Source organism: Sinocyclocheilus anshuiensis, unplaced genomic scaffold (genome assembly GCF_001515605.1).
Source record: "Sinocyclocheilus anshuiensis isolate Anshui unplaced genomic scaffold, SAMN03320099.WGS_v1.1 scaffold234, whole genome shotgun sequence".
In the NCBI taxonomy this organism is placed as follows: Eukaryota; Metazoa; Chordata; class Actinopteri; order Cypriniformes; family Cyprinidae; genus Sinocyclocheilus; species Sinocyclocheilus anshuiensis.
The window spans coordinates 1603375-1625211 of record NW_015544165.1 but is presented as its reverse complement, the minus strand read 5'-3'; the positions used below and the strand labels follow the sequence as shown (position 1 = coordinate 1625211).

Sequence of the window (21837 nt, the reverse complement as noted above, 5' to 3'; positions counted from 1 at the left end):
AAAAACATCTATCTATCTATCTATCTATCTATCTATCTATCTATCTATCTATCTATCTATCTGTCTACCTGTCTGTCTGTCTGTCTGTTTGTCTGTCTGTCTGTCTGTCTGTCTATCTGTCTGTCTATTTATCAATCTGTCTAATGTCTGTCTGTCTGTCTGATGGAAAACATCTGACGGATTTATGAACAGATATATCCATCTATCATAATACCTATCCATCTATCCATGGATGAATTGATAGATAGAGTAGATGGATGTGATTTATGATAGATGGCTATATAAAGACATTGATAGATATTATTTATAGTAGATGGATATGGTTTGCGATAGATAGATAGATAGATAGATAGATAGATAGATAGATAGATCCCACTAGCCACTGAAGTCTTTTGAATTTGCAGACATCTTTTTTTGTCATCCACTTATAAGGTCTCATTCCTCCATGCATTATGGAAAAAGCTGCAAAAATAGCAAAAACTGAAAGCAAGCTGAGACTGCTCTTCGCTCAGTAGTAGGATATATTTTTAACACAACACCCCATCCCCCTTCTTTCTCTCTATCTGTCTTTCTTTCCTTCCCTCCTTTGCTCTCTCTTTCTACACACACACACACACACACACACACACACACACACACACACACACACACACACACACACACACACACACACACAAAGCTCCTCCAGCAAAATGAAGAAATAGCCCCAGCTGAATATTGGGCAAGAAAGTTGTATGATATGCCTGTGAGGAATGTGAACGTCAAGTGAAACGTTAAGATCATTCCTGGGGCAAATCTCACTTTCTGATTCTTTCTCTTTGTCCCTCTTACCCTGAACCAGACTAAATTAAACTTCTGTCTACAGCTGGATAATACAATACAATAACCTCCTCAACTATATTTACCTTTGCTTTTCGTTAACATTTCCCTTTCTCTCTTTCCTTCTCTGACCCTGAACTCCCCAAAATCATCCGTTAGCATTCCCGTTCATCTCAAAGGCAGCTGCTCATTTGGCACCACTGGAAGTGTGTGAATTGAAATCGACCATCTTTGCTCATAAGACCTTAGATCTTTTGAAGTTGCAAATGTCATTTGGCTAATCGGATGGTGTTTGCTGTTTGCATCAGTGTACGGGCGAGAAGAATGAGGGAACAAGTTATTAGACACAGGAGTGCATTCCATGCCTTGTTTAGAAAAAAAGAAATAGGGAGGACATCGTTCTTTTGAATTCCACATTCTGCTGCTCCTCGAACATAATCTCTGCTCTAAATTGTACTGTGATTCACAACATTACAAATGCCAGAATGAGCCACACGCTTCTGGTGTTTATCTTGGTGGAGAGAGGAGTGTTTTCATTTACTGTTGATGTGTATTTTAGTGGCACATTATTGAATTGTGTTTTTCAACACAAAGGTCTTTCTGTCGTTGTTGGCACTCTCTTGAAGTTGTTTTTCCTCGAGGGCTCTTCACGGACAGCACTGGTAGACATATTTTCTTGTAGTGAACAAACAAATTGTGGTGGAGTAGAAACAGTTCTTTAACCTCTTGGACCAACAGCAGCTTGACTCCGTGTACACAGAATACAAAAAAAGGACAGATGCTCCTTGCTAAGGCTCAGAGCGAGCATGAGAATAATAGCTTGTTTATGAAATCCAGCATGTTATCCGCTTATGCAACAAGCCAGCGACTTACTAAGAAATGCATGTCTGTATACAGTTATTTCTGACCTTGGGCGGAAATGAAACGCGTGTAGCAGACAGTGTTTTTTAAGCGGACATTATGTGCTTTGTTCTTAGATTGGAAAGTGTGTTGCTTCAGCGTCAAGCTTTGTTAGTTAAGCCGCTCCTGTAGTTTTCAAACTGCTGATCTAAGTGCCGTATGGGACCCAGTGCTGGTTAAATTAGAAATTTCGTAATATTCTTTTTCTGCAGATAGAAACAGAGATATTCATCTATCATAATTAATATCTCCATAAATCCTATCTATCCATATATCTATTTATGATAGATAGATATGATTTACAGTAGATAGATGGACAGATCTTTCTTTCTTTCATTCATTCCTTCCTTCATTCCTTTGATTCTTCCTTCCACTTCAAAGAAAATAAATAACACTTACCGTGGTACTGTTGTAGTATTTTGGGAATGTACCTCCATGTACAGTAACCTGGCTTACAAATGCATTAATTTCAGTACCATATAAAGTACCAGGGTATTACCATTTGATGTGATTATACCATGGTGCCATCATAGTACTTTTTTGTAAGGTACATGTAAAAAATGCCATAGTATTTCTTGGGAAAAAGAAGGAACCCTTACAAAAAGTACTGGAGAGGTACCATGTTCCTACGATCTGATAGCAGATGGTAATACCATGGAACACTGATATATATTAATAATTGATGACTTTGTGAGATAAATAAAGCATGATAAACAAGAAAGAAAGATTTCATCCTGTAACCAAATGCTGACGCTCCTCACACCAGTCCCTCACTCATTTGATGGTGCCTTTTCACAGTCAGTCAATCTCTTGTGCTGAACATGACAGTGATTGGCTCGAGATGTGAGTGATAACAAGCTCACTGTGTTAAGTGAACTTTCAGACATGTGTGTACTGTATTTATATGTCAGTCTATGCCCATAACGTGTCTCTCTGACAGCTTTTCTTTTGTGTGGTTGTCCCTAACTCTCTTCCCTTGGGGTTTAGTTGCCATGGCAATGTGACTTAGATAAAATGGTAAGGAATAAAAATTTGCGCTGGAGGCTTAACAACCATTATTGGCCTGCACATACTGTACACAGTGTGCAATCAGTCATGCTAAATATGATGCACCTGTGAGTCGCTGGAAGTATCATCATTTGTAAGTATTACACAAAGCACAATGCAAAGATCCTCCCACGCAGATGGTGACACCCAGTAAACTACCTCAACATAGCTGAGAAACAAGGCTAAATACAACCTTCATTAGACTGGAAATACTGACCATCCCTCGTTTTTAAATCCCCGCCAGATGCTGTTCAGATTGTTAAATATACTGAGTTTTCCTCTTCATATAAGCATTGTCTTAGCAATAACAATGAGGAGAGTGTCTGCAGAGGTGAATCTGTCCTCTGATCAGTAGAAAGGACTTTAATATCACTAAAACATCATAGCAGACACTCGCTGAGCTCATCTGCCATTTGATCTACACAGAAAGCAAGATGAAGACTTTTTATTCTACTATTCTCTGATCAACAGGTTCACTTAGCATGGCTGCACATCCTGCCATGTAGAATGTAGTCTCACTTAGACAGACCTTTGGCCAAAACCACGTACTTAGATGGGTAAAGACCATCTGAATGCAATGTAATGATATATATATATGCACATCTATCTATCCAACTATCTATCCATCCATCCATCCATAGCCTACATACATCCATCCATCCATAGCCTACATACATACATACATACATACATACATGTATATATATATATATATATATATAAAACATTACATTTCAGTCAGATGGACTTTACCCATCTAAGTACGTGGTTTTGGCCAAAGGTCTGTCTAAATGAGACTTAGAGTCTCTGTGAGAGGTGAGTGAGAGGTGAGAGGATGTGCAGCCATGCTGAGTGAACCTGTTGATCAGAGAATAGTAGAATAAAAAGTCTTATGTATATATATATATATATATTTATATACTTAAGAATGTTTAGATTTTGTTGTTGTTGCTACTGCATCAAGTTAGTCCTTCTTAGATCCAGAAATTGCTTTCCAGTTTTGTGCGCTGTATGTATTGACTGGACTGTGGGAGGTCTGTGAGTATGGTGTGTGAGACTTTTAGACTGTAAAACAATCAGTGTTTTCTGTGCACTCTGGAATGTGTGATGCTCTGTTGTGGTTGTGTGTGGGTACAGTAACAGGGAGGTGGATGAGCAGGCAACTTTAGGGAGATGTTTTTTTTTTGCTTCTAATGATCATAATTGTGGAGATCCATGCACAAACAGGCAGTGCCACATGGACTCCCTCGTAATGCAGGGCTTCTCTTCTGAAACGATCTCCGTGAGCCATCCAATCAGTGGCATCTGGGCTTAAAAATCCTGCCACATGAACCAAAGGCTGCTGTAGGCAGATAAAAGCTTACGCACAGGGAGGTCCACCCACGCACACACATTGTCACATGCCTAATTGCTGTGTATGTTGTGATGGAAGATGAGGTACCGACACAAAGTAGTGTGAATAACTTCAGACAGATGGTAATGGACAGAAGCGATGTGCATGCTCATCCTAATGGGATGCCGGTTCTTCTGTTATTCTCTTCCTTAATTATCCCGTATAGGGAACAGGTGCTGTTGGTTTTCCTCGCCTGTGTGCCCACGTGTTCGGGATGTTATTGTTGCCCAGGGCAGCATTGAAAAACACGTAGATTACTCACTATTACAGTATATGGATCTGAATAATGAACTCACATAAACAGAATTCTTTTCACACATTTTTAAAATTTTTATGTAGATTTATATGGATTTTATTTATATACAAATTCAACTACTTCATTAAAAAAGTGCGCAACCATGCTCAGTCACACTGGGTTGACAGTGTGTAAAAATGAGACTGATTAACTGATTGATTAGTTGGTCAATTGGTGGCAGGTTTTGCTTGTGTTTGTGATAAAAGACGTCTCTGAATGGTTTCCCTGACATGCATTATTTGTTTTTGTTGAGGCTTGGTCTCACTGTTTGCCCGTTTCTGTCTGTCCATGTTGATGAGCTTTGACCTGGGCAATTTGTCAATATTTTGTCATATGATGTCATTGTTTTCGAGAATATTCCTCTTCACACACTCAACTGCAATGCAAAAATTTGGACTATTTGGCCTCCTGTCTGTTACGTCATTTATTAAATTGTTAAAGCTCAGGACCCAGTTGCAACAAAGTCCTTAAGCTAAGAATTATACACTTAATTATATTTCTCACATAAGCGTTTTCACAAAGAGGTTTGTTGCAACCAGCTGCAATATAATCTTTTATTACTGACACATATTGCTAAATGGAAAATTAAAGGGATTGTTCAACCTAAAATTAAAATTTTGTTTTTATTTACTCACCCTCATATCGTTCCAAACCTGTGGCTTTCTTTCTTCAGTGGAACACGGAATACAGTTTCAACTGTTTTGCTCCATACAATGAAAGTCAGTGGGGTCCAAACAACATTGAATACCTTTGGCTTTCATTGTATGGACAAAAAAACACCGAGGCTTTTAAAAAATTGCTTTTTTATGTTCCGCAGAAGAAACAAAGTTATATGGGCATGAGGGTGAGAAAATAATTTTCAATATTGGGTCAATTATTCCTTTTTTCCAAGTTAAATATTGTTTGGTTTTGGCAAGTCATGTTATATATTTTCTGTAGTCAATGCTTTCTACATGTTTGATTTGATTCACTCACATAATTTTCATCAGCTCGAGTCAAATATCGTTCTTACAATTTGATTTAATCAACATCTTGGGTTACAGTTCCTAATAAAGTTACAGATCAACTGGCGAGCAATTCTGCAAGTACGCTCAAGCTCATTCACACATCCCTCTCTAGTTTTATTGACATTTAGATTCAGGATTCTGTAGTGCTTTCTAAAGCTGACTGTGAAAAGATTAATCTGAATCATCAGGAGCTCATTGTTCACTCCCTGTTAGTGACCCCCTCCACGCAGCTGTAACGGAGGCCAGCGAGTAAGTGCTGTGCAGGTAAACCTCACTCCCCTGATCTCAAGAGACGCACTAGCAACTGACACTAGAGGCTGCAGTCTTTAGCCTCCTTGTTAGTGCGTCTGCCTCCCATGCCGGAGACCCGGGTTCGAGACCCACTCGGAACAAGAACGAGGTGTGGCGGTGAGGACCCGGGAGAGAGGGGTTACACGGCCACTCGAACTGCAGTGAGGGGTGATGACGGGGTTGACTCGGGTCTCCAGTCTGGGGTGTAATTTACATCTCTTTTACCCCTGTTTTGTAGTGTCAGCAGGGCCTGAGCCAGGAAAGCAGCGTTTGTGCATCTGTGGTGGAACATGGCAAGAAGATGAGGGAAAGTGGCTGGGGTTGCGGTAGGAAGGCTTTTTGTAGCAGCTGGGCAGGAATGCCGTGGTTTCTTCCACAGACCAGTAGTTCATCACCACTGTGGAGCTTGTGCCATGCTGCTCAATTCCCACACCATCATAGAGACAGCATTAATAGAGTGGTAAGCCTCTTACCCAGATGCTTCGGATCGTGATCGCTAGTGCATTTATTATTTTTTATGTCCAGTTTCACTTTTCATAGTCATCAAAATGCACCAAATCCAGTCATTTCATCAGATTATGAAGTGGTGGTGAGAGCAGGTCATGTGACCTCAGCATGTGCGCATGCTTAAAATAGTTATCAGTGTGACAATTCAACTTTTCTCATTCAGCCTGCCGCCTGAGAGAGGGTCTGATATGCTGAAATTGGAGGGTGTCTCTGATGCTGTGGCGGAGAAAGAGGAAGTCTACTGTCATGACTCCATTGAGAGGACTGAAGTGCTCTTATCAGGGTTCAGACTGCATTTTTGGGGCATTCGTGAGGCAGTAATTATCTTGTCAGCCCGACTGTGTGTGTGTGCTTGAGTTTGCATATACGTGCACACTTACTGTATGCTTCTATAATATCCAGACACTTTTGTGTTTTTCTGCTTATTGCGTGCTTAAGTGTTCAAACCTTGGATTCGCAGCCTCTTAAAAAGTGGCAAATCCCTATCCATAAACAGAATATCAATAAGTCCAGGGAGGTGACTTCTGGAATACACAGGGTTTGTTTATGTGCTTCTTCATTTATGGCCTGAAATCTGACAGCAATCTTGATCATCCATGCAGATTCTCCATCCATTTTTCTTAGTTCTGGTGTTGCAATAGTTACTGAATTTTGCGTTTTTGAGACATAATCATATTTTAATTTTGCTTCTTTAGACCATATCACGCTAAAAAACCCATTAATGTAGATAATGTTGCCATCCATTGAGCTGTTAGCTGCTGCAACCTGCACTGAGTCAGTGAACTGAATCAGATCAGTCAGATTTGTGAAAAAATCTTGCAGTCTGGTTTAGTGAACCGGATAAACTGATTCATTAAAAAGATCTGACTCAAAAGAAAGATTAATTCATGAATCAGACTACTACTTTCATGAATGAGGCCATAAGAGCTAGAAAGCTCTTTTTCTCACACAAAGCTATTGTATTGCTATAGAAGTCTTGAAATATAATCTTTTGGACTACTTTTATGATACTTTCAGGCTGGTCCAGCTAATGCAAATGCACCTTTATGCGTAGAAAAAAATGAAATAAAAAAATACCAATATAATCCTTTTTGGAACAGAGAAAGTGTCTGTATGTGGCCTTGATTGAACCTTGAACCCTACTCATTCTGTCAGTGTATTTTGAAGTCTTCTTTCTCGATCACTCTTAAGTATTGTTGCCACCTCCCATCACAGCCTCTGTCAATCACAAGTCTTCAGTCTCTTCCTTCTGAAATCCCTCCTCTCATGTCAGTCTCTCTCTCACTTCTACTTCTTTCAGTTTCACCATTGACATTATTAGACCTGCTCTGTGCTGAAAAGTAAACACAAATGAACTGAAAGGGTTCATGTTTGCCGAAGTATTACTAGCTCGTGCCCCTTCTTTTTTTGAAAGCAATTTCCAAACCGAGACTGTGATTTTACTGCTCATCTTAGCATTTCTTCATGACTGGGTAGGGTGGGGGTGGAATGGGGCACTGGTGGTTGAGGGTCTCTAGGGTTGAGAGGACCGACAACAACTGTGTTATGCTGCAGGATAGGGGGAGTGGAGGAGTGCAAAAGAGCATGTGGCAGAGAAAATGCAAAGGAGGAAGACAGGGAGGGTGGAAGAGCAGTGGAGGAAACAGCCGAGTGCCAGTTCTCATTAATAACATAAAAAAGAGCCTTTAAAGGGATAGTTCACCCAAAAAAAAAAAAAAATTGCCATCATTTACTCACCTTTATAACATTCGAAATCATTCGTTTTTCCTTCCAGATCATAAAAATAGAAACTGTGGAGAATATATTGGTGTTTATTACAAAGAATGGGAATTGGAGTTTCTTTCAAGCTTCATAAAGGACCCTAAAAGTATCATAAAAGTGGTCCATATGACTCCTGTGTGAGAAAACAATTAAAATTGAAGTCGTTATTCACTGATAATGTTGCCATCCATTGAGTCATTAACCGCTGATAAACTGATTCATTAAAAAGATCTAACTGAAAACAAAGACTCATTCGTGAATCCATTTACTTTCATGAATGGTGCCGTAGGAGCTAGAAAAATCTTTTTTTCTCACAAAAAGCTGTTGTATTGCTTCAGAAGTCTTTTGGACTACTTTTATTATACTTTCATCATGCTCTTCTTGAAGCCTGAAAGCACCAGACCTCAGAAAGAAATTTGGATTTAGAATGACATGAGGATGAGTAAATGGTGACAGGATTTTCATTTTTGGATGAACTATCTTTTTAAAGAAGCACAGAAAGGGGAAAAAAGGATTAAAACCCCAAATAAGGCTGTGGCCATAAACAACAGGCTACATTTAAGTCAAAGTCAAAGTTTATTTATAAAGCACTTTTTTAAAAAACAGCAAGTGTTTATCAAAGTGCTGTACACACATAAAAGAATAAAAATGTCAAAGATACAAACAGTCAACAACACAAAAAAAAGACAATAAGACACCATAAAAACAATAGAAGAACTTTTTAAAAGTCTTGCTGCATTGCAAGGAAAAACTAAGCCAGGAAATGGCTGTAATCACAGCCAGCCAGGAAACCAGCACTCTGATCAAGAGTGAGAGATGGTGTGTGTGGCCACAGGCTCGGAGCAAATGATGTTAATGGTGCAGTGCAGCACAGTACGGTCCGATCCGGAGCAGCGTGTTACGTGTCCACTCAGGAGAGGCCGTCCTTCAGTGTCTCTACACACACAGACCTGTCTGAGGCTCAAACAGCTCAATTTCCTCTGCGTAAGTGAAATGCAATCTAAAGGCCAGGCCTCGGTTGAGAACAAGTGGTCTAGAGTGAGAGTGAGACAAAGAGCAGGAACCACATATTTCATGACAACTGAGAAAAATAGACACTCCAAATAATTCAGCATTTGTGGCTCCACTCATACGCCATTCTCATTCTTGGTTAGATGATGCTCTCATCGCAGAGTGAGAGGACACCACAATTACACCACACACGCAGAGTTGATACATTAGAGTTCTAGCTCACCCAAAAATGAAAATTCTGTCATCATTTATTCACCCTTGTGTCGTTCCAAACCTGTATGACTTACTTCTGCACAACACAAAAGAAGATATTTTGAAAAATGTCCCAGTGTCTGTACAGTAAAATTCAGTGGGATTCAGTATTGTTTTGGACCACTCTGATGGATACAAATAAATAAAATAATCTTCAGAATATCTTCTTGTAGTCCCTTAAAAAAAAAAAGAAAAAAAAAGCCGAACAGGTTTGAAATGGAAAGACAGTGAATAAGTTATGTCCAAATTTTTATTTTTGAGTGAACTGTTCCTTTAAACCTTTGTGTGTAAATGAGTGACAACTTTGTCCACAACAATATTCAAAGGCTCCATGAATTTTTTGGTTTAGAATTTTTACAAATATTTTTACTCACAATTTCTACCTGATTAAATGATTTAGAGCTTGGCATAACTAAAAATGTGTATTCATTATAAAAATAGCCATGGAGTTATACAGTTTTAATAATTTACCTGACATTTTCAGGTTAAGAAATTAGGCTCCTGCAAATATCCAGATTATTTAAGATTGTAGGTACCCTTGATCTTCTAAGACGAAAATGTTTTTGTGGAGGAGAATAATTAAAATAAGAAGTATCTTAATTTTTAGTTCTTTTAGCTATTTTAATGCTTATTTAAAACTGTTTTAAGTAATATTGATGCCCTCTTGTGAGTTTGCAGAGGCCCAGGTTGAGAAACACTGTTGTAGGTATATGTTTGGAAGGAGAGGTCTTCCATCTAGGAGAAAATGTGCTTCTTCAATGTGTGGGTCTAAATGAGAAAGCCTGGGTTAGGTGCAATCTCCAGAAATTGGATTATAGCTATATCAGATAGCTGCAAAGAGGAAGTTGATGGAAAACCAAATTGTTCTTGGCACATTTATTTAGCTAAAGCAGTTTTTTTTTCCAAATAATGTCCTCACTTCATTACATCATATTTTCCAAAGCCTTTTCCATTAAATTTCTGCTCAACCATCCAAACATTCTGATAGCATAGTTATCTATAAATTGCAGTCATTGATTAACAGACCAGCATATGTTGTGTTTTAGATGCAGGTCCACGATATTGGTTGCTGATGTCCTACCTGGCTGCTTAACTAGCTTAACCAAGTTAGTTTTGATGGTATTGGATGGTGCAACAGATCTATTCCCGTCCTATAGGAAGACAGAGAAAGCATCAGGTGCAGATGCAGTGACTCAGTCCAAACGCGTGACTAAAGCTCTGCAGGTCTCCAGAGGCCTGAGCCTCTCTGAACATTGCTGCCATTAGCCAACACTCTCCCTCCTGCAGAGCAGCTGCCTCAGCACTCTACCACAGCCAATCAATAAGTGGAAATGGAGCCTAAATTCCTGGACAGGTGGACTCCAAAACACAATGGTATTCGTATGCACACGTCCCACAGCACATATTATCACTAACATTTCTACATGGTTGGAAGCATTTACATACTTGTACGGCTTGTGAGACCGTCTGTTGTTTCTTGAGCTGTAAATTGTGTAGCATTCAGCAAATTCAACTGTTAATCAGTATCTTTGTCTTTTTCAGCAGTAAATATAATTCATATCACCCATATATTAAATATAAAAAATTAAATAAATGAAATTCCTTGTTCCATTGACATTCTCACTTGATTTAAGCTTGAAGCTTAAAACATGCTTAAGTAATTTTAAGGTTAATGCTTTCATGAAAAATTCAGGATTCATTCCTTAAAACCAAATATTATCATCTTATGCAGTTTAACTGCTCAGGTGAATTTATCTTTGAATGATGTTTAAATATTTTATGTTATATTATATTATATTAATAGTGCATTTTTCTAAATTAAGTTTTTAATCCAGATAAATTTTGAATTGAAAGAAACATAACAATTTATTTATTTATTTATTTTTTTTTTTTAATGTACTGTTTGCTTTAATGACAAAATTATAAAACCTTTTCTATTATTTTCTCTACTGTTTCTGCTTCCCACTACTATTTTGAAGTTTAAATTAAAATTTGAATCCCAGATTTTCCACATTGGTCTCAAACTTTTTTTGCTTTGATCACCATTAAGAAGTATGTTTTATGCTTCTTTCTCAGACAGTCTGGAAAGTTTTTAGCAAGTGTCTTAGAATATGCATTATCCCAGAGCACAGAGATAGTGAAGCTCAGAAAAAGGAACAATCCCTTCTGTTGCACCAGACTTCTTATAAAGACAGGGCTCAGATGGGAGTGAGAGAGATTTAGAAATAAGGAAGAGAATTGTGGAGAGAGAGAGAGAGATGTCTGAATTAGAAGAACGGCACAGCATTAGCTGATTACTGGGGACGAGGGGAGCTCAGGCTTAATATTTAGCTTAATTCAGCTTTTAATTATCAATTTTGTTGAGCGGTGCAGTGGCTGCATTATCAGAATGCCTCTTTGTAATCTCTCCTGGCTCTCAGACACACCATTACAGGAATGAGTTCACACACACACACACACACACACTTCAGTCTGACAGGAGAGCAGTTTTTCAATTCAATATTACATCCCCTCCTCTCCCTGTCAGCCAATGTCAGAGTGATGGAGAGCGACACACTTAACCAGTCAGAAAAACATCTAGAACGCCTTTGCAGTGCTGGATGGGTATTATGTTAATTCCCTGGATCCCCTAGTTGGTGAAATACTGGCTTGTCTTAATGTAGCAAAACTCCTGCATCATTGGAGTTCAGTGGCAAACCACGGGCGGAAGGGTGGCATGATTGATGTGACATGGAACACTAAGAGATAATTGGTTATGCTGTGTTGGTTGCCATGGTGAGGTATGCAGGAAGTAAATCGTGCGATTAACCATGAGATATACCAATGTATCCAACTCACAGTAGGTTTTAATGTTTTACAGCATTAATTTCTCAAAACCCTTGCATCTGCGTGAGTGTGAATTGGAATGACAGGAAGAGTTTACTGAAATACAATTCAAAGAAAGTCATGAACAAAAAAAAAAAACATTAATTTGAATAAATATTGTATTTTTTTACCAAAACGTTAATAAATGTTTATCTATCGTATTTAATAATCTATCTATCATATTCACCATGGTATTGATATGTCATTTGATTTATAAAATATAATGAAATATTAATATATTTAATAAATATCATTTATGTTGCATTTCAAACATTGATTATTAATAATTATATGGGAAATACCCCACATGTAGTGGTAAGATAATGTTTATGAGTAATTCTTACTAAAATGAAATTGGAAAAAAACATTTTTTAAACATCTTATTTCATTTATTGAAATTAAATTCTTCCTTCAGTTCAAATTTGAATTAAATTCAGCATCCTGCTGCCTGACTTATTCTGAAATTGAATCGAATTTAAAAGTCATTCTCTATTCAGTTCTAAATGGTGCTCAGCTGTATTTTGTGGGTCTGAGTATATGTTGCAGGCCTGGAGTCAGACACAGGCTTCTTATTTTCTTTACTTCCTACAAAGTTATACAGAATTGTTTTTGTGGTCTTGTTTGCAGTCTGTTTTCAAGCGATACAGAATGTTAGTTTCTTTCTCTGTCTCTTCCTGTATCCACTGTGCCTTAAGCTTGTGTTTGTTCAAGACCTTTTCCCTTCCCTCCTATTTTGAGCCCCTGCTCTCCTCTGTCCATTCATCTTTCCATCTCAGATCCCCTTACACTTACCCCCCACTCATGCTTTCATGTTGACTTTGTTGCTGAGGGCCGACGAAACAGCCCACCGGCCACTTTGAGCTGAAACACATGCTCTCAGAAATTACGGCGGCCCTGCCAGTGGGGGACTGCGTGGAAATTCTGTTTTCTTCCATCCAACTGAGCCAACCTTAGATAACTATTCAGTCTCTGTGCAGGTTTGTTTTCACTGCGCTCTCTCGTTTCCGTCTTGCTTGGCTAATGTGTTGTGTGGGCACTCATTTTGCTGGAGAGGTTTCCGGTGATGGAGACTGAAGTTTCGGGGGCCTGTGGCTCTCTGCCGTTTGGACAAAACAGCATGTTCTTTTTGTGTAGTAAAAGGCTGTTCGGTAGCCCTGAGGTCTGGGAAATCCAATAACCTGTTAGGCCTGTTTCGCACCTAAGTGTTTTTCTGCCCATATTTACAGGTTACAGAATTCACACTGTGTCTACTTTCTGTTCAGTAAATCGGACTGAATCCAGATTATTTAAGCAGTTTATAGCTACAGTTTGGGCTTTGGGTTGTGTTCTGTGTAGTTTAATTAACATTTTAATGTAAATGTGATCCCACTCCTTATGTAAATTAGGTTTCACAATGATCAAGCTTGTAATAAAATGGTAATCAGCTGCTGATTACCATTTTATAATTTATGGACATTATTAAAAGAAATATTCAATGTAGTAACCCAGAAACCACTTGATGTTTGAGGATAGAGCTGTTGCTTTACTAATACACTGCTTTTAGTGAAGAGAGACCGAATCCAGAGGAATTTTTCTATTTCTCAGATGTTACTCTTTCATGCCTCAGGAGATCTGGATTTCTTGGTCATGTCTAATTCAGTGTTATTTTAGTATGACATTAGTTGAATTTTTATTAGTTTTTGTTTTTATATAGAAATATTTCCATATAGCTTTAATTAAGTTTTATTTACTTTTAGTTTTAGTAATTTTACTTTATAATTAGTACTTTATTTTATTTTATTTATTTTTAATACTTAATTTTATATGAATATCAGTTAATTGCCAAAGCAACATTTCGAATTTTCATTTAAATTATTTAAGTTTTTCATCTAATATTTATATTTAATCTCCATTTCTATTACCAAAAAATATATATTTTTAATGGTTTTTAAATAGTTTTTCATCATTTAAATGACCAGGAAATGTTATTTTATTTTATTTTATTTATTTATTTATTTATAATTTTATAGCTTGTTTTTAGTTTTTGGTAACAATAACAAACAGAAATTAATATGATTAACTAAAATGTATTTTTTTCTTTGCAGACTTTGACAATTTGTGAATCTCTGAAAATTGCTGGCATCTCCTAATCTCTAGAGGAGAGTGAGATTACTAGGGTCTTTTTGTCAGCACAAAAATCTGAGACTTACTTCATCTATTGCTCTCCATTTAATCTCAGAAGCAACTGAGATATTTAAGATATCTCATTTGTAATTTTTTCCCCCATTAAAAACTACCTGTGTATTCTGGAAAAAATAACTAGGGTGTACTGTTTAATTACCGTGTACAGAAACAGATTTAAAAGATATTGCATAAAGAAATCTCATGATATATTCTCTCTAGTTTCCCCTTCACTGAAGCTATCTAGCTATTAAGGAAAATCCGTCCTAATGTGTTGACCACTCAGTCAGTGCTATATTTAAGAGGATCTCTCTATGCACACCACCAGCACTTAAGCATAACAGCTTTCAAATCAATTCAGCTTTTCTGTTTACCAGCAATCAAAATGGAGCATCTCTTCCTGCAATTTCAGCGTCGCTCTACAAGGTGTGCTTTACAGTTTTTCAAAAAACCTTGGGTCTCCATTTGCATGGTCTGCTGCATTGCATCACGTTACTTCAACAAATACTTGGATTTTTTAAAACTGCATGTGGGATATAGTGATGGATAACGCATTGTTTCATGTGGGTGTCACCGCTGATTTGTGGAGGATACGGTAAGATGTCGCTGCCGGTTCCCAACAGCCTTTTGTTCCTGATAATATTCAGTTCCCTGCTTTAAAAAACAAAACAGGGTAATGAATTGGTTTTTGCTTTTTCATAACTGCCACTCTTTCTTAATCCGTCGGGTCCATACTGAGTGCGGAATGAAACCATTCCTTTCTTTTGTGCCCCATGTGGAGACACAGGAGGAACAGTCTGGCATGTTGCTCACACAGAGAATTGTTCCTCTCTGAGAACACAGCAGCACGGTATCAGGAAAGCAGCTTTGCCCTGCTGTTTAGCCAGCAATAAGAGTTATAATCCTTCCCATTTAGGTTCTGCTGAATTCCATTTGTGTTGAGGTCAGCTCCATTATTACACTGATTATTCCCCGACGAAAGTGGAAAGTTTGTGGATTAGATCTCGACAGGGGTTGTTTCTCTGTGTAGCAGCACAAATTCTAGGTCAGTTCTGCTACACAAAACATTAGCTTAATAAATTAGTCGGACCTCTGTGTTGTTCTCTGTTCTATCTGGAGTCTGAGAGACTCCTAGGCCATTTTAATAGCTTATGCCTCGGGTCCCTTAGACAAATATTCTCTTTCGTCAAAATAATTTGCTGAAAATTTATTTAAGGGTCATCCAAGATGTAGATGAGTTTGTTTCTTCATCGAAACTATTACTTACTGTAGCATCACTTGTTCACCAATGGATCCTCTGCAGTGAATGGGTGCTGTCAGAATGAGAGTCCAAACTGCTAATATAAACATCACAATAATCCACAAGTAATGCAAATCACTCCAGTACATCAATTAACGTCCTGTGAAGCGAAAAGCTGGGTATTTGTAATCAGTCCATCAAGACATTCTAACTGTAAACCGTCTCAGGTTACGCATGTAACCATGGTTCCTCGAGGGAACGAGACGCTGCGTCGGAGGACGCTTTGGGAACGCCCTTCAGCGTGACCGGCTCTGAACCACGTGTGTAATCAGTCCAATGGATGGGCGAGACGTCACGGGCGGGGTGACGTAGCGACCAGGAAGCTTAAAAGCACGTGCGGTGAAACCGGCGTCAGCTTCTAGGAGTGAAGCAAGCGCTGGCAGAGATGCCGAAAGTATGGTCCCGAGACGCAGCATCTCGTTCCCTCGAGGAACCATGGTTACATGTGTAACCTGAGACGTTCCTCTTCAGGAACTCGAGCTGCATCGGAGGACGCTTTGGGAACGAGTATGCCCATGCCGCCAGACTTTCAAATCTTCGCCTAGTGTGGAAGTCTGCACAGCTAGGGCGAGAGAACAGAAGAGCCAGGAGTGGCTCGCATGTCTAAGCCATAGACAAAGGTTAGGGGCGTGGACCATCCTGCAGCGTCGCAGATGTCCTGCATTGAGACACCTGCCAAGAAGGACTTAAAGGCCGCCACACTTCGGGTAGAGTGAGCCTTGACCCGTAGAGGCGAAGGGAGATCAGAGGACTCATAACAGCTGAAGATGGAGTTTTCACGCTGCCAAATAGTCTACTAAGGGAATCAGTCTCTCGAGACTGACCTCTGGTGTAACCAGAGCGGCTAATTCGGTGCCCTGAAGCGGCGGACTGGCAGGGGACGACTGTACTAGCTGCTCTAGAGACCTCCGTAGAGGTAGCGAGCCTCTCCTCCGACGCAGCTCGAGTTCCTGAAGAGGAACGTCTCAGGTTACGCATGTAACCGTGGTTCCTCGAGGGAACGAGATGCTGCGTCTCGGGGCCATACTTTCAGCATCTCTGCCAGTGCTTGCTTCACTCCTAGAAGCTGACGCCGGTTTCACCGCACAGGCTTTTAAGCTTCCTGGTTGCTACGTCACCCCGCCCGTGACGTCTCGCCCATCCATTGGACTGATTACACACGTGGTTCAGAGCTGGTCACGCTGAAGGGCGTTCCCAAAGCATCCTCCGACGCAGCTCGAGTTCCTGAAGAGGAACGTCAAACTGTCGTTTGACGAGTCCATACGAGACTTTTTTCCCTTAAATATTTTCAAGTCTCAATGAAGTTTTGCTCTCAAAACACTTTTTGTTTGTATAAGAAAATGCTTTGCTTGCAAGCAAAAAGTTTTCTTACACAAACGAAAACAGTTTTTTGGATGTGCAATAAAGACTCAAAAATATCCTCCTAGTATTCCAGATAGTTGTTTATTTTAATTTGTTTTATTGTTTGTTTTTGTTGAAATTAAAACCAATGTAAATCACATTTCACACTAAAAAAATGCATGTCTAATTTGTGATTAAAGCTGCCTACTGAGTTTTCAGTCTGTTGAAGTAACATTTAAAAAGGGAAACTAAAGCTTAGCATCACAATTACTATTAGATAAATACTGGTTTAGCAATGGTATGTAGCAGGTACTGACACAGCCTGACATCTGGTCACAGCACCTCGTGTCTCTGGGCAAAATGTGTGTGTGTGTTTGTGCCGTCCTGTCAGGCTGCGTTCGGCTGAATCAAGAGGTCAAACGGGCTGGATTAGACGGGTGAGAGACTGAAACATGCGAAGTCTGTCCATGCTGCCGTTGATAACCTCAGACAGCCACTGTTCTGGGTCAGGAAGAGAGTAGTGGGGGGCGTGAGGCACAACATAGAGAGAGAACAAAAAAAGTTGGTGACCTTCCTGTGGACAAGGATTAAAGTATGCTTCCTGTGCACGCCCCCCGCCCGTTCTTTTCCCAGGGTCCCTCTGACACCAGCACCACAATCTCCGCTTGAGCCTCGACTTTGGGGCGGGGTCTATATTTAGCTCTCCAGAGTCACATGACAGCTTGGCTAACCAGTGTAGAGAAGGCCTAAACCAGTTTGAGAAGTCCTCATGTGGGACTAACTGGGATGTGTGGCACGAGGCCTGTCTGCACGGGTCATATACTAACACACAAACACGCATTCAGTAATGACAGCGTGCAAGTTGCGTACTTAAAGATTCTCATGCAGAATTTCCATTGGACACACAACAGGTGCATATGCACACAATTTTATTATTATTATTTATTTATTTTTCAAAATGAGAGAGTTAGTAATCAGTATATTACTTTCCAAAAACATCTATCTCCATTAAAGTGTTTATCCATAAACTATAATTGTACGCCACTCTTTTAGTGCATCCTTGTGCTTCATAAAGATGCACTCTATCTAAGCAGAAAGATCTTCAAATAAAGCCAAGTGTGTCATTATCTAAACCAGTTGATGCACAATAAACTCCTTTTATATTAACCTAGACTCAATGTGATTAGTTACTTAGGTTTTATGGAACTAATAATGAGATATAATGCACATCACAACTGCTTTCAACATTGATAATAATAAGAAATATTTCTTGAGCACCAAATCAGCATATTAGAAAAAATTCTGAAGGATCATGTCACACTGAAGACTGGAATGATGACTGCTGAAAATTCAGCTTTGACATCACAGGAATAAATAGCTTTTTAAAATATATTAAAATAGAGAAAACAGTTATTATAAATTGTAATACTAGCTACTACTTTACTGTTTACTTTTTTTTATCAAACAAATGCAGCCTTGTTAAGCAAAAGAGACTTCTTTCAAAAACATTAAATAATTGACCCTACACTTTCGAACAGTAGTGTATTTGAAAGTCCACAGGGTCAAAAGTGCCTGTAGTTGAAGAAACTAGTCACAGGCCTGAAGCCTGAGATGGGAAAAATGCTTCACAATGCCGCAGCTATGGGCCATATTTAGTGTTATAGTGTGTTTATGTAGAGTGTGTTTATGTTTAAGACAGATTTATTTTGTTTTCCCTCTGCTGTTGTCCTTTCAAATGGTTATTCCCAACTTAATTCCTCTTCCCTCTCTCTCTCGCTCTCTTGCTTTCTTCCCTCTCTCTGTCTGTACAGACTCATACTCGGCCGCTGGCAGTGAGGGCAGTATCTCCACCTCGGCGGCCTCTCTCCCACCACAGGCTTCGGGCAGTTCAGCCCCAAACTCCCCAGGCTCCCGTCACTCTGTCAGCACCCTGAAGAAATGGCTGACCAATCCAGTGCGTAAGCTGAGCGCCGGGGCGACCGGAACGGCCAAGGGAGAGCGGCAGGTCCGTAGACTGGAGGGCAAACCCCCACCTCCACCTGCCAGGAGCAGCCAAGACCTGGGCAGCCCACAAACAGAGGAGCAGTTCACCATCCTGCCAGTCATAGACAAAGACCTGGTGAGAAAAACTGTTTGATGTGTCTTATTTTTCTTATAAAAAAGGACAATAATAACTAAATAAATGTCGTCTGCTGCTTTAATTGCTTGAGCTTTTAAAAGTCTGGGCGATCTGATTGGCTATCAATATGTTTTTTATCATTAATCAGCCCAAAAAAAAAATCTTCTGAAAGAGATTTCAACAATATTGTTCTCCTGTGTCATTATCATTATAGCTGTGGTGTGAACATCCCCTATTCTCATAAAATTAGAAGGATTTGTAAAAATATATCTTTATCATTATCATTATTGTTATAATTTTTTATAGTTATTGTCCTTGGTATGAACGGAAAAACATTTCGATTACTTGAAATAAACGTTCAATACTAAATATGAAATATTAAAAATATATTTGATTTTAGCTAGTTGCCAAGGCAGCATTTCTCATTTTCATTTAGTTTAAGTTAAGTACTAAACTAAACTAACTAAACAAAAATTTTAATTAGAACTAAATAGAATAAAATGGATAAATAAAAAATAATTTAAAAACTATATAGACATCACAAAGACAAAAACTAATAAAAATGACTAAAACATTAATTAAACTGAAAGTGAAACAGAAAATATAAGAATAAAATCTAATAAAAAATATTTACAAAACTTATAATAGACAGCGATTCTCAAAAACTAAATTAGCTAAAATGAATAAATAACAATAAATAAAAACTGCATATACATATAAAAAACTCAACAAAATGACTAAAACTTTAGCTAAAATTAGTTTAAAGTGAAAACAAAAAATATAAAAATAAAACCAAATTCTAAATATTATCAAAACTATAATACGAAAATAACACTATGATACGTAAATAACACTTCCATAACAATGCAAACTCAATATTTTTCATAAACAGTATCAACAAGCCTTCTTGTGTTTAATCTCTCACAGAAAACATCAGTTAACATCACAGTACAGGTGTTGCTCTGTTTTTCATTACGGCGTGTGAATTGCACCACACTGTGCTGCCAACTGCTCGCTAGAGCCCTGTGGTTCACCTCTGTCTGAATGAACTGTTCAATGTGACCTTTCATCGCTGTGACCCTCTAACACACCCGCTTGTCATAGTCATAACGATAGAGGAATTATGGGTCAGCTTTATTTTTACCTGAGTATTGATGTTTGTGAAAGACCGTGAAGGTTGTGGTTTCTAGTTCTTTTTAAGCAGTATTGTGTGTGTGTGTGTGTGTGTGTGCAGGAGTGGATATAGCGCTTTGTACAATATAGATTGTTTCAAAGCAGTTTCATGGTAATAAACAGAAAGGTAACAGAATCAATGACAAATTTTGCTGTAAAGCAGCTCTAAAAAGTCAATAGTGTCATTATTCAGCTCGTGTCAGATTGATGTTGATTCATTTCAGTTCAATTACAGTGTCGATGTTGCAAAATTCATCAGTTATGACAAATTCGATTCAGCTATAAAGCAGCTCTACAAAAGACAACAATATCATCATCCAGCTCCATTCAGTTCAAGTTTTCAAAGTGTGCATGTGCTCATTCTTTAAATTTGATGTTTAAAGAATTTATTTAAAAATGATATAATTCAGATATTTTTATTTATCTAGATGCTTTTTGTGGTCACTGTAGGTGTGATGAAGTATCTTGTTTACCCGCTTCTTCATGTATCTCAAACCTTTGAACATCAGAATTTCAGACTTCATACTGTCCATCAAAAGTCTCTGGGCATGGCGTCTGAAGCTGAGGAAACTATACAGTGTCTCTTAGTAAGAATGACTATGGGAAAGAGAAAACAAGTAAGGAGGTTATAAGGGACTTAGGACTTACTTCTGTCAGCTTGCACATGGGGGTTTGATGTGTTTATATCCACACTGAGGGTGAGAGAGGCCAGATGGTCATTTGACTGATGGGTCATTTGTTTCCAGGCTCTCTCCCACAGGTTGAACCTTTAAAAGTGAAAACACACATTGATAAAACACACTTCCTCGTATGTTCTTGTAAAGTGGGGTCCAAAAGACTTATATTTTGTATTTTCTATTTTTTACACATTTTTATATAACAAATTACTCCGCCATTCAAAAGAGGTCACCCTTGTGCGACCTTTTGGACATTTTTGTCCTTGTCAGTTTTGTTTTTTTGATAATTTTGCCTGTGTTATTGCCAACTGCATACATTTTGGCACAGGTGTGTATTTTTATTGGAATTTTACTATTTCGCTTCCATTTCCTTTAATAAATCTAATTTGCACTAGGCACACAAAATAGTTCCTCTCAGGACCTTAAGGACAAAAATGTCCCCATTGAAACCCATTGAAACTGCTATTTTTTATCACAGTGCCATTTAACTGTAAAATTATGCAATTTTTGTTATTAGGCTTTCATTCTGTTGGCAAGGCTTCAAAATTAATTCTTTTACTATTTTTTACCAGATGGTGCCATTTTTTCAGGTTTGGCCTACTTTTGTTTACTTCAACAATAATCTGCCATGGGTCTTCTTTAAAATGAGACCAAACTTAAGTCTGTGCTCCCAAGCTTCAAATTATTATGACAGTTTTTTGACATGGACATTTTTGTCCTCTATGGACCCATGTGTAACTTTTTTTTAATTGACACACAAGGGTTAAGTTTTTTTATGTCTTTTGTGCTTACCCAGGCTGAATTTATTTAATCAAAATACAGTAAAAACTGTAATATAGTGAAATATTTTTGCAAACTAAATGAACTGTGTTCTTACTTTATGTACCCTACTGTATATTTTGGCATGTGCATGTACCAG

At 38.4% G+C, this 21837-nt stretch overlaps 1 protein-coding gene across 1 annotated transcript in view; it reads left to right on the top strand.

The window, feature by feature from the left end:
- Positions 1 to 21837, top strand: part of LOC107695729 (rho guanine nucleotide exchange factor 25-like) — a 75499-nt gene that overhangs the window by 32830 nt on the left and 20832 nt on the right. The window contains 1 exon segment of the mRNA XM_016495754.1: positions 18761 to 19068. Coding sequence (XP_016351240.1) covers positions 18761 to 19068 — 308 coding nt within the window.